The 13,042-nt window shown below is 39.0% G+C and overlaps 1 protein-coding gene across 1 annotated transcript in view; it reads right to left on the reverse strand.

The window, feature by feature from the left end:
- Corin (corin, serine peptidase) overlaps positions 1-13,042 on the reverse strand; it is a 280,126-nt gene that overhangs the window by 238,361 nt on the left and 28,723 nt on the right. Inside the window, exon 2 of the mRNA XM_027937642.2 lies at positions 222-366. Within this exon, the coding sequence (XP_027793443.2) occupies positions 222-366 (145 nt within the window). The remainder of the gene's footprint in view (positions 1-221; positions 367-13,042) is intronic.

Raw genomic sequence — 13,042 nt, forward strand, 5'->3', positions numbered from 1 at the left:
TCCTTAAAATGGTTTGTACTAATTAACCCATTGATTAGTATTAAGAATAATTACCAGTAAAGTGATTACAGTGGTTGAATATTTTGCCTACAATAATCCACAGACCATCTTTTTATTAACTTGATACATTAGGTTATCTTAGTGCTACATAGAAATCACTCTTCTAAATCACTCTAATTTTAATTTTGACTTAATATTTCTTTAATAATGGTATCACCCACCAATAAAGGAGAGCAGGATCACCAGCAAGACAAGGAGCGCACAGATGCACGGAATCAGGACCAGCAGCAAAAAGCGAAGGATATTAGCTGTGGCCAGCTTCTGTGAGCAGCCATCTCCCATGTTATTGTCATCAGCTCCCAAGACCTAATGTAAAAGAGGAAGATGAAACATGGTTTTAATATTACAAATCAACCAATGCGTGCTATGAAATTTTAGATTATAGTCATCCATTCAGAGCAACATTCGTAAGAGATTTTATTGAGTGTACATAAGAGCGTGAAATGAGGTTAGTCACAAAATCACACTCATAAACAAATAGCTGTATGTGGGTAGAGCAAAAATCACCTATTTTTGAAACATTTTTTTCAAAAGCAGATGAACACTCACTGATTTTTCCAATTTGAATTTTTGTTTGCATCATTCCAAAAGACTATGGATTATGTGACAAGAATTCACCCTGACCCAGAGCTTTAAGCAAACACTCTATATACAATGATAAAATACTGGTGAATAGGTGGAGACAGGACAATAAGCCGATTTCATTCTCACTTGTCTCACTAGTTCTAACCCAAATCTGTATAAATCTGGATGAAAAAAGTTTTTGGACATGAATAATTCAGCAAGGTTAACTAGTACTTTTCATATATTTAGTGACAAGTTGAATCATGAGGAAGAGACTGTCCTGTTTGCCAGTTAAATACTAGCAACTCCAAGGGCATTCTCAGTGGTCCACAGTGCCCCTGAGCCCACCTGTTGTGAGAAGATGATGGGGTGGTGATGGTTCAGATAAAGTTCTTGTCAAATATGTTAAATTGGGTTTAGTTCAATATCTTGTCAAAAATTATGTCAGGAGATTGGTTTATTAGAAAAGGCTAGCTGAAATATGATATGTCAAGAACTATGTAATGTTTTGAACAACCAACAATAAAAAATTTTTTAAAAAAAAAAGAAAGAAAAGGCTAGCTGAGGGCAGCAACTATTTCATCAGAAGTCTAAGATGGCTTTAAAAGTGCTTTGAGTCACTATAAGCCACTCCTCTGGACCCCTTAGTAAAAGCATGTCTCATGATTCCCCCTTGAACTTCTGACTCTGCATTTTCTCCTCGGACAGCTTGAAAGCTTGAGCTACCACCTCTGCGTACTCTCTTCTGAGCCTCTCTTGAGTCCTCAACTTCCCTTGGAGTTATACTGCACTGTTCATGTGCTTTGTGGACAATAGTAGCTCTTCTCAACATGTCCAGAACCAAAACTAATCTCTTCTATTTCTCTATCTCCAACTAGTTTCTCTCCTGACCTTTCTGTGTGTTCACAGAAACCCCACTATTCCTGAAATTTAGAGACTCCTCCCTCATCCTTCATTGCTTTAGTCATCTTTTTCATTGCTGTGACTGGGAGACACGACTAGAATGACACAGAGGAGGAAGAGTTTATTTGAGAATCAGTTTCAGAGGTCTCAGTCCACAGATGGCCACCTCTGTTGCTCTGGACCTGAGTGAGGCAGAGCGTCATGGCAGAAAGGTGTGGAACAGGAAAGGAGGTCAGAATGTGCCAATCAGGAAGCAGAGAGAGATCTCCATTCACCAGTAACAAAATATAAACCCCAAAGGTATACCCTGAGTGACCTAACTCCTCCAGTCACACCCTACAGGTCTACAGTTACCACCCAGTTAATCTCTAACAGGATTAATGCACCAATTAGATTAATGCTCTCATAATCCAATCATTTCACCTCTAAACTTTCTTGCATTGTCTCACCATGAGCTTCTGGGAACAAACACCTCATAACCAAATCATAGCAATCATCAACTTATCCCAAACATTACCTGGTGTTGTTAGTTCTTCCTCTGGAATAAATATCTAACTTTTTAAAAAAGGAATGGCCTGTGAGGCAAAGCCTTATAATAACCAAGAAGATATTCTAACACAATGGTCCTCTAATATTGTCAGAACTTCCCGGACAGTCCATGACCATTCCCCAAAGAAATGCAAAGGAAACACAAAGACAAGCTTGATGGGTCCTTCCAAGTTGCAAGGCACACACAGGTGATACTCCATTTCTGTTTTATTCCTCCTTCATCAGAATCAGACTTGTTCACTGACACACATTAAAGCAGTGTTTATCACAAAAGGTAACAACATCTGTGATTTTAAGAATTCTCCATGAGAGACATTATTTGAAAGAACTTGGGATGTTGGCTTGCAAGGACTTGATTTCTTAGGTTCATGTCTTTCCTGGCTCATTCCCTCTGTATACCTGGTTTAAGGTATCAGCCAATGTGAGATCATTCAGAATTAATTTACAATTGATCTTCAAGAAGACTTGACATTGACACAATATAATATGAGATCTGCAATAGCACAATGATTACAACACCAACATTAGATTGACAGTACCCTTTGAGTCTTGTAGGTAATATTTCCCCAGTAAAAACAAGTATGGGACTGAAGGTTAAGAGCGTGGAAGAATCAACTAACTTCACTTCCTCAACAATTAGATAAGGAATGCCTAATAATCATAAGAAGAACAGTGATGAAAGCCAGGCACAGTGGTATATGCCAGTAATCCCAGCAACTCTGGAGGCTGAGGCAGAAAGATCACAAATTCAAGGCCAGCTTTAGCAACGTACAGAGACCCTAAGCAACTTAGCAAGACCCTGTCTCAAAAAAAAAATTAATTTAAAAAGGGCTAGGGATGTGGCTCAGTGGTTGTTATGATTTGGATGTGAGGTTATCTCCCAAAAGCTCATGTGTGAGACAATGCTCAAGGTTCAGAGGAGAAATTATTGGGTTGTGAGAGTCTTGACCCCCATTAGTGAATTAATCCCCTGATAAGGATTAACTGGTAACTGAAGTGTTAGGGTGTGGCTGGAGGTAATGGTTCATTGGAGGCATGGTTATAGGGTACATATTTTGTAGCCAGACAGTGGGCTTTCTCTCTGCTTCCTGATCACCTTGAAGGCTGGTTCCCCCTGCCACACTCTTCTGCCATGATGTCCTGCCTCACCTTGAGCCCTGAGGAATAGAGTCAGCTATCCATGGACTTAGACCTCTGAAACCATGAGCCTCCAAATAAACCTTTGCTCCTCTATAGTTGTGCTGGTCAGGTCTTTTAGTTGCAGCAGTGAAATAGCTGACTAAAAGAGTGGTTAAGCCCCCCTAGTTTCATCCCCAGTACCAAAACAGGAAAACAAAAAATGAAGTATAGTGGTGGATATAACCATGATTTCAAACCAACTATCCCTTGAAAGCTCACAGTCTTGTAAGATAGAAGTATACACAAATAATATAGCTATATTTCAAGGAAGCAAATTATAATCTCTAGTCTATTAGACTTTCTTTGGCTCATCTGTTAATTTATATTTGATTGGTTCTTTATATTATCCTATCCTTCCCTCCCTGTCCTTCATTTTACTCTAGCTTCCCCATATGAAAGAAAACATTTTACCTTTGAGTTTCTGAGTTTGGTTAATTTCACTTAGCATAATATTCTCCATTTCCATCTATTTACTGGAAAATGTCATAATTTTTTTCTTTTTTATGGCTGAGAAATAAATACACACACACACACATATATGTATATACATATATATAATTGTAATATATCTGAGTAATATAAAAAATATATATATGTATATATATATTACAATTTCTTAATCCACTCATCTATTCATGGACATCTGAGTTGACTCCATAAATCAGCTATTTTGAATTATGCTGTTATAAACATTGAGGTGGCTATGTCACTGTAGTATGCTAATGTATTGTTGTAGTATATATTGTTCTTTCTTTTGTTTTTTTGTGGGGTTTTGTTGTTGTTGTTTTGTTTTGTTTTTGGTGTTAAGTTTTTTGGGTTTTTTTGTGTATCCTGGATATTAATCCCCTATTGGAGGAGTAGATGACCAAGATTTTCTCTCATTTGGTAGGCTCCCTCTTCATGCCCTTAATTGTTTCCTTTGCTGTACATAAGCTCTTTAGCTTGATGGCATCCCACTTATTGATTCTTCGTTTTATTTCTTGCACTTTGGGGGTCTTATTAAGGAAATAAGTGCCAGCACCTATCTGATGGAGTGTTGAGCCTATATTTTCTTCTAGAAGTTGTAAAGTTTCTGGTCTAATTCCTAAGCCTTTGATCCATTTTGATTTGAGTTTTGTGCAGGATGACAGATAGGAGTCTAATTTCATTTTCTACATACAGCTATCCAGTTATCCAGCACACATTTGTTAAAAAGCTGTCATTTCTTCAAGATATATGTTTGGCACCTTTGCCAAATATCGTATGTACGGGTAAGTAGATTTGTCTCTGTGTCTTCTGTTCCATTGGTCTTCATGTCTATTTTGATGCCAATATCATGCTGGTTTTGCTCTGTAATATAATTTCAGATCAGGTATTGTGATACCTCCTGCTACACTTTTCTTGCTTAGTATACTTTAGCTAATCTGGGTATCTTATTCTTCCAAATGAATTTAAGAATTTTTTTTAATTCTGTGGAAAACATCATTGGTATTTTGATGGGGATTGCATTGAATCTATATTTTGCTTTTGGTAGTATGATCATTTTGACAATATTGATTCTGCCTGTCCAAGAACATGGGAGTCTTTCCATTTTCTAAGGTCTTCTTCAATTTCTTTCTTCAATGTTCTATAATTTTCATTGTAGAGAGCTCTTTTACATCCTTAGTTGGATTAATTCTCAAGGGTTGAATTTTTTAAGGTTATTGTGAATGGGATACTTTTCCTAATTTCTTCTCGAATGAATCACTGTTGGAGCATAGAAAAGCTATTGATTTATGTGTGTTGATCTTGTTGTACTCTTCTACTTTACCAAACTCATTTATAAGCTTTAGAAGTCTTCTAGTGGGATTTTTTTTATATTCTAGATATAAGAGCATATTGCCCGCAAACAGAGATAGTTTGATTTCTTCTTATTTGTTTCCCTTTGGTTTCCTTTTCTTACCTGATTGATTTGGATAATGTTTTGAGGACTATATTGAATAAAAGTGGTGAGAGTGAACAGCCTTATCATGTTCCTGATATTAGAGGAAATGCTTTTAGTTTTTCTCCATTGAGTATGATATGGCTTTGGGTTTGTTATAAATGGCCTTTATGATGTTAACAATTTCCATAATTTTTAACCTAGAATGGTGGATTTTATCAAAGGCCTTTTCTGCATCTATTGAGAGGATCATATGATTTTTGTTCTTAATTCTGTTTAATGGTGAATTACATTTACTGATCTGAGTATGCCAAACTAACCTTGCATCCCTAGAATGAAACCTACTCAATCATGGTATATTTTTATGTGGTTTTTATTGTGGTTTGGTAACGTTTTATATAGGATTTTTGCATCTATGTTCATCAGAGATATTGGTCTGTAGTTTTCTTTCCTTGATGCATTTTTGTCTGGTTTTGTTATTGGGTTACACTGGCTTTATAGAATGTATTTGGAAGTGTTCCTCCCTTTCAATTTCATGGAAAATTTTGAGAAAGACTGATGTTAGTTCTTCTGTAAAGGTCTGGTAGAACTCAGCTGAGGATTCATGAGATCCTGGGCTTTTCTTTTTCGAAAGGCTTCTAATTGCTGTTTCAAGTTCATTACTTGATATTGGTCTGTTTAGGTTTTATGTGTCTCCCTGATTCAATTTGGGCAGCTCATATGCATCTAGAAATTTGGCAATGTCTTCCAGATTTTTCGGTTTATTGGAATATAAATTCTTAAAATAGATTCAGGCAATCCTCTGGATTTCAGGGTCTGTGGAATATCTCTTTTTTTCGTCTCTGATTTTGTCTTCTCATTCTTTCTTTTGGTTAGTTTGGCTAAGGATTTGTCAATCTTACTTATCCTTTCAAAGAACAAACCCTTAACTGCATTGAACCTGTGCATTGTTTTCTTATTCTCAATTTCACTGATTTTAACTATTTCCTGTTTTCTTCTGGTTTGGGGGTTAGTTTGTTCTTTTTTTTTAAGGCCTTGAGTTGGAGCATCAGCTTATTATTTGGGATCTCTCTAATTTTTTTTTTTAACAAAGACATTCAGGGCTATAAATTTTCCTTTTAGAACTACATTCACATTGTCCTAAAGATTTTGATATGTCATATCTCTGTTTTCATTCACTACTAAGAATTTCTTGATTTCTATAATCATTTCTTCTTCCATCCACTCTTCATTTAAGAGAGTATTGTTCATTCCCTATGTGTTTATGTGGGTTCCATTATTTTACTTGCTGTTGGTTTCTAGCTTTGTTCCATTATGATCTTATAGGATACATGGGATGATATCTTTTTTTTTATTTACTAAGATTTTCTTTGTGGTCTCTAATATGACTTATTTTAGAAAAAGATCCATGCATGGCTGACAAGAAGGTAACCAGCTGTCTGGGGGTGAAATATTCTGTCAATGTTCTTTAGGCCCATTTGATATATAGAGCTGTTTAGGTTAAAGATATCGTTATTGATTTTATGGTTTTATGACCTGTTGGTTGGTGATAAGGGTGTATTTTGAAATCACCCATTATTATTGTGTTAGGGTATATGTGGGACTTAATGTCATGAAATATTTTTCCATATAATTGAATGCATTGACATTTATGGCATAAATACTTGCTATCATTACATCTTCTTGAGGGATTGTTCCCTTTATAAGACATAGTGGCCTTCTTTGTCTCTTCTGATTTATTTTAACTTGAAATATGCTTTGTCAGATATGAGACTAGCTACTCCTACTTCTTGGACCATATACCTGGAATATTTTTTGCCATCCTTTTATATTTAGCCTGTGGTTGTCTTTGCCTATATATATTGGCAAGCTTCTCACTTGACTAGGTCTATTTGGGGTACTATAAACCTCGTGTACTCAGTTCTGATATAGGAAAAGCTTTATGTAACTACCTCATTGAAAATGTTCTTTATGCTTTTAGTTTGTATCTCCATATTCTCTTCTATCCCAATAATTCTCAGGTTTGGTCTTTTAATGTGTTGTCTCAAAGTTTTTATATGTCCCGACCATATTCTATAATTTCCCCTTTTATTATATTCTGTGTACTCAAGATCATATACCCTGAATTCAAGGCTTGAAGTTCTGTTTTCAAGGGCTGAGGTTCTATTTTCTATGCAATCTAATCTGTTAATGATGCCTTCAAGTGAGTTATTAATTTGATTGTGTCTTTCATTTCTAGGAGTTCTTCATGGTTTCTTCTCACTATTTCTTTATCTGTTAAAGTGGTCTTTCATTTCCTGTAATTCCTATCTTCATTCCTTCCTTAGATCTTCTATTAGTTCATTGAACATTTTTTGGGGGGGTGAGTGTAGGAGGGTATTACAAATTGAACTTGGAGGCACTCGACCACTAAGCCACATCCCGAGCCCTATTTTGTATTTTATTTAGAGACAGGGTCTCATCAAGTTACTTAGTGCCTTGCTTTTGCTGAGACTGGCTCCTCACTTTTGCTGAGGCTGACTTTGAACTCACAATCCTCCTCCCTCAGCCTCCCAAGGTGCTGGGATTTCAGGCATCCATGCACCCAGCTCATTAAACATTTTAATAATCTGTTTTTTATAATCTTTCTCTAGGCTTTCATCCATCTCACTTTCAGTGGGATCCTTTGTAGGGGATTGAGGATTTTTTGGGGGGAGGGGGTATTTGTTTGCCTGTTTTCTCATATTTTCAGAGGTCTTGGACTTGCACATTAATTGAGGTGGATTCTCCTACGCTCTGTTTTTGCACATGTCCTTTTAAGTGTAATTATCTTATTTGTTCTGGGTGCTTCTGTTTTTTGATGTCAGAATAGATGCCAAAGGGTGGACCTTCTGTCCTTGGGTCCTTGTTGTTGATTTTGAGCTTTTTTCTCCTTACTTCAATGAGATGGAGTAATTTCAGGGAATATTCAGCAGCAGAGTCTCTGACCTATGAACTTTTAATGTCTCTGTATGTTCCCAGCACCTCACAGAAAGGAGAGAAATAAACAATAATGATAACCATTGTAAGCAATCCCCAGTGTTATATATCAGTTCCTACTATAATATCTTCAACATTAATTGCCACCAATAAATAGGAATGGTGGGTTCAGCAACTGTCAACAGTAAAAGCAATAACAATGAACTAGAGCTGGCTTTAAACCAAACCACAGGTGTCAAGTATACCATCCACAGCAGTAATGAATGTATTAGCATTAGTGGTGGGGACAAGAGTTACATAAACCACTTAGTTCTGAAAAAATGGTAAAAATACAGTTAATTAGGGAGAAAGAAAATGTGTTAGGGAGTTAGCAAGAGTTTACAGTTTCAAAAAGTGAACAGAAAGAATGCAGAAGAGAGGGATCAGGTGATATTTATATGGAAGGAAGGAGACAAGTAGAAGAAGCAAGGTATTGGGAGAAAGAAAAATAGAATTGGGCCATTAGCAGGGGAAGATAAAAGAGAAAGAGAAACAAGAGAATAAACAAATGAAAATAATATGAAACCATACCAAAACATACAATCCAAAAAAAAACCTAAATCCTCAGAAAACAATGCTAGGAGAAAAATAATTACATTTAAAATTACTAAAAATGAGAGAAAAAGAAGCAAATGTATTACATATGTCCCTGAAGTAATCAGCACAGCCAGAACTCATACATGTGTTTGTCCCCTCATCTCTCTCACACTTTCTCATTCTCTCTCCCTCCCTCTCTCTCCCTCCCCAACCTCTCTCTCTCCCTCCTCTCTCTCTCTCTCTCTCTCTCTCTCTCTCTCTCTCTCTCTCTCCCTCTCTCTCTCTCTCTCTCTCACACACACACACACACACACACACAGAGAAAGATTACAAAAATAAAATTTAAAACATCTTTTAAAAATCCAAAATCTTAATGAAGAATGAAGGAACTGTCTCCACTAAGGTAGTTAAAATAGTTGACCAAATTGGGTGGTCACTGTCTATGCCCAAACAATTTCTTTCCAGTTCTTCTTGAGTTATGTACTAGTGGAGAGAGCAAGGGGTGGGGAGAGGATGTTGACCCTTTCCTATTTTTGTGTTGCTCTCTGAGCTGCCATTTGGAGTGGCTTTAGATCAAAGTCATTTGCTACAAGACTCAGCTTCCCTTCTCACCAGTATGAGGTGGGACAAGTCTTGTCCATCCGTACCAGGTCAGTGCACTTCCAGGCTATAATTTCTGCAGTGTTCTATGAGGGGGGTTTCAGCAAGACTCCGGGGATGTGTTGGGTTGTGTCTGCTTTGTAGAGATTAGATGGACCTGCCCCTAGGTCTGGACAGTATCTGATCTCTTCTGAAGGTCTGGTTCTCAGGAGCCTCCCATGAAATCCAGCTGTGGGATGGTGGGGATCAATCCTGTACTCCCTGCTGCACAGGAGCACAGCCTTCTTTGGATGAGTCCCTGAGTGTATTCTTCCCCCCACCCATTCAGACTCCACACCTGCTTCAGTGGGTCACATGAGTCACCCAACACAAAGGAGAAGCAAGTCAGGTTTCCCTTTGTCTTTCCAACTTGAATCTCCGTGGGTACAGTCTACTCTGCCTGTTTTACTCATGTTCCTACCAGACCCAGCCGAGGTCACTTGATAAGCATCCACTGGGATATTGTGGCTTTTTTTTTAATCTCCTGGTCCTGCAGTCACAGCAACAGTGCCCTCACCCCAAGATGGCTCCTGCCTCAACTGTCCGTGGCCAGTCGAGACACAGAGTGCACTTTTCAATCACCAGTGTGCACTGTGGTCTCTGGATCAGCAAAGGTTAGGCAGCTTTTTGATCTCAGGTTTCTCCACACCAAGACCCTGTCCCCAACCCTCTATCTGGTGAATCCATATCAGCAGCACCTGGGGAGCCACTGGGTCAGTCTGATGTATTCGTTCTTCATTGTTTATTGTACCCAAATTTCTGAGTCCCTAAGCCACTTTGAGTGTCCAGTATTAAATTTAAGTGAAATCCCTCTTTCACCTACCTCACTGAGAAGCTGCATACCTGTTGTTTCAGTCCCACTCCACTGCGCAGCGTGGAATGCACCTTTCCTCTGTTTCGCCATCTTACGTTTCCCATCAAGACTTACATTTATTTGCTGGACATGATGGCACATGTCTGTAATCCCTGTGACTCAGGAGCTGAAGCAGGAAGATTGCAAGTTCGGGGCCAGCCTCCAATTTATCAAGGCCCTAAGCAACTTAGCAAGATCCTGTCTCAGAAAATAAACAGGGCTGGGGTGTGGCTCAGTGGTTAAGCACCCCTGGATTCAATCCCTGCTACAAAAAAAAATTACATTTATTTTAAAAGATATCATGCTGCTTTATATAACATATAATAATACAATCTACCAAACCAGAACATTTTCTTGACTCAATTTATTTCCACTTGGGAGGCCTTCTCATCCCTGTCTTTTCTATATTCTTAACTCTATTATGTTTGCCTCTTAGCCTGCTAATTCAACTACAGTCATGACAACCATTCTCTGACTCTTTGGGGCCCTGCTATCCATTTATCCCTCTAATCTTCTCCCAGTCTATCAACTTTCTCCTGTTTTCATTTCCCTGCATATCTGCTTTAGAGTCTTTGGGCCATTATTTTGATGTTAATGCCCCGACCCTCCTTGTCCCTTTGGATTTTTCTCTCATACGTCTTGTAAAAGCCAATATCAGATGAATAGAACAAACTACTCTCTCTGTGTCTACAACTGAACAATTAGATGTGACTATAAAAAGTCACCCCACAGAATTACTTGATGGCTGATTTCAAACTTTCTCCCTTCTCAAACTACGTCCTCACACTCGTCTGGCCTCACTCTCAAAAAAGACAGTTTCCACTTTGCAGGAGGAATAAAAATAAAAGCATCAGAGATCGCCTCACCTTCCTACATGTTAACCTGCACATCTGCTCATTCATGCACCGTCCTCTGTCCCAATAGAGAAGCTGCCAATCATCCTATTGAAGATAGATCCTTCCACTGTTGCTACAAATTCTGTCTTCTTTTCCCTTCTCAGGAGTCTTACAGTCCCCTTTTCATCACATATCAACTCTGTCTCTTTCTTTCTCTCCTTCTCCCTCCATCCATCTTTCCCCACTTCCTATATCACTATCATCAGCTTTTTACCAAGCTTAAAAACACAAATTTCTGGTTATTTTTAATCCATCCCACTTCAGCCACTGCTATAACTTTCTCCGTTCCCATCTCAAGGGTTGTTGATATTTGTTGTATAAATTTCCTCACTAACTGCTTCCAACTGTGGCCAATACAATTTGGTGCTTTTTCTATGGTTGCCAATGACCTCAGTGTTTGTTGCTGTATCCAAATGAGATTTTCAGACTTTATTTTAATGATATCTCAGTATCATTTAAGAGGCTGAATTCTCAGTTAGCCATTCCCTCCCTTGATAACGCCAAGGTCGCGGGTTCGCTCCCCGTACGGGCCACCAAATGCCGCAGTCTGGCTGGGCACAATCAGGAGCCACTTGTCAAAAGAAACTAACTTTATTTTTAGAACCACACACCAAACCACACAGCTCCTCAGGAAAAACCCTCAGAGCCCAACTGCCACATGATGTTGAGAGAGAGATGTTGAGAGCCACAGCCGAAGGGGCCCCAGCAAACTTCCAGCTGCCAGCAAACTTCCAGCTGCCGGCTGATGATTGGCTCACAGCGGCCCCAGCAACATCTAGCTGATTGGCTCCTCGGCCCCAGCAACATCTAGCTGATTGGCTCCTCTGCGGTGATGCTCATTGGGCTGTTTCCCTGCCCTTTCAGACCACGGAGCTGCTCATTGGGGGACTTTTTTGGCTCCGCCCATGTGACCCAGCCAATCGGCCTCAAGAGCAGGAGGATTGTGGGAGGTGGAGAGAAGCTGGTGTGGGAGAGAGAGGCTTGTGGAAAGCCGGTGGTGGCAGTTGGGCTCTGAGGGTTTTTCCTGAGGAGCTGTGTGGTTTGGTGTGTGGTTCTAAAAATAAAGTTAGTTTCTTTTGACAAGTGGCTCCTGATTGTGCCCAGCCAGACTGCGGCATTTGGTGGCCTGTACGGGGAGCGACTGAGGGTAAGTGAAACTGCTCGCCCCTGAGGGCAGGGCGAGAGGATGGGTAGCCATTTTAAGATTCCTCTTTTATTTTGCTTCACTTTTGTTTTAAGTTGCCTGTCCCTGGAGATGAGTGAGACGGAAGAAAAACCGCTCACATCTGAGGAAAAACTATTTACGTCTGAGGAACAGATAGGGAGAAAGAACGGATGCACATGTCAGGAGGATAGAAAGGCTATAATAACTTTTTGTTGTTCCCTTTTTATTTCATTCTGTCTCGGTTTTGTTTGGCGTCATCTTGTTGGGTTGTATTATAGTAGAAATACGGGATCAGAAATTAGCAAAAAACAAACTGAAAGAGTGTTAAGTAAATTGTTAGAGGAAGGAGGCATCTCAGTAAAATCAAGAACAATCAGGGCATACGTTGATACAATACAAAAATGTAGCCCATGGCTTTTTAAGGAGGAGTTGTTAAATATATCACAATGGAACCATCATGGTGAAGATTTAAAAAGAATAGAAAAGAAAAGCCCAGGGACTCTGCCAGTTGGCACATTGCCATTGTGGACGTTCATATCTTGTTTGCTTAGTACAAAGCCTTCAGTTCAGACAATGGTAGAGGAAGGAGAAGACATAATGATTCAAGTAAAAGAGAAGGTCTCTCAAGTTAGTCAGACAGAGGAAAAGATTCAAGTAAAAGAGAAGGCCTCTCAAGCTAGTCAGACAGAGAAAGAAAGTGTAAAACAGAAAAAGCCATCAGGGGGAAAGTTACAACAGGAGACTGCTACTAACACCTTTCTATCACCAGAGGGTGTAAGTATCCAACCAAAATGCACCAC

Source organism: Marmota flaviventris, chromosome 7, assembly GCF_047511675.1.
Source record: "Marmota flaviventris isolate mMarFla1 chromosome 7, mMarFla1.hap1, whole genome shotgun sequence".
Lineage (NCBI taxonomy): Eukaryota > Metazoa > Chordata > Mammalia > Rodentia > Sciuridae > Marmota > Marmota flaviventris.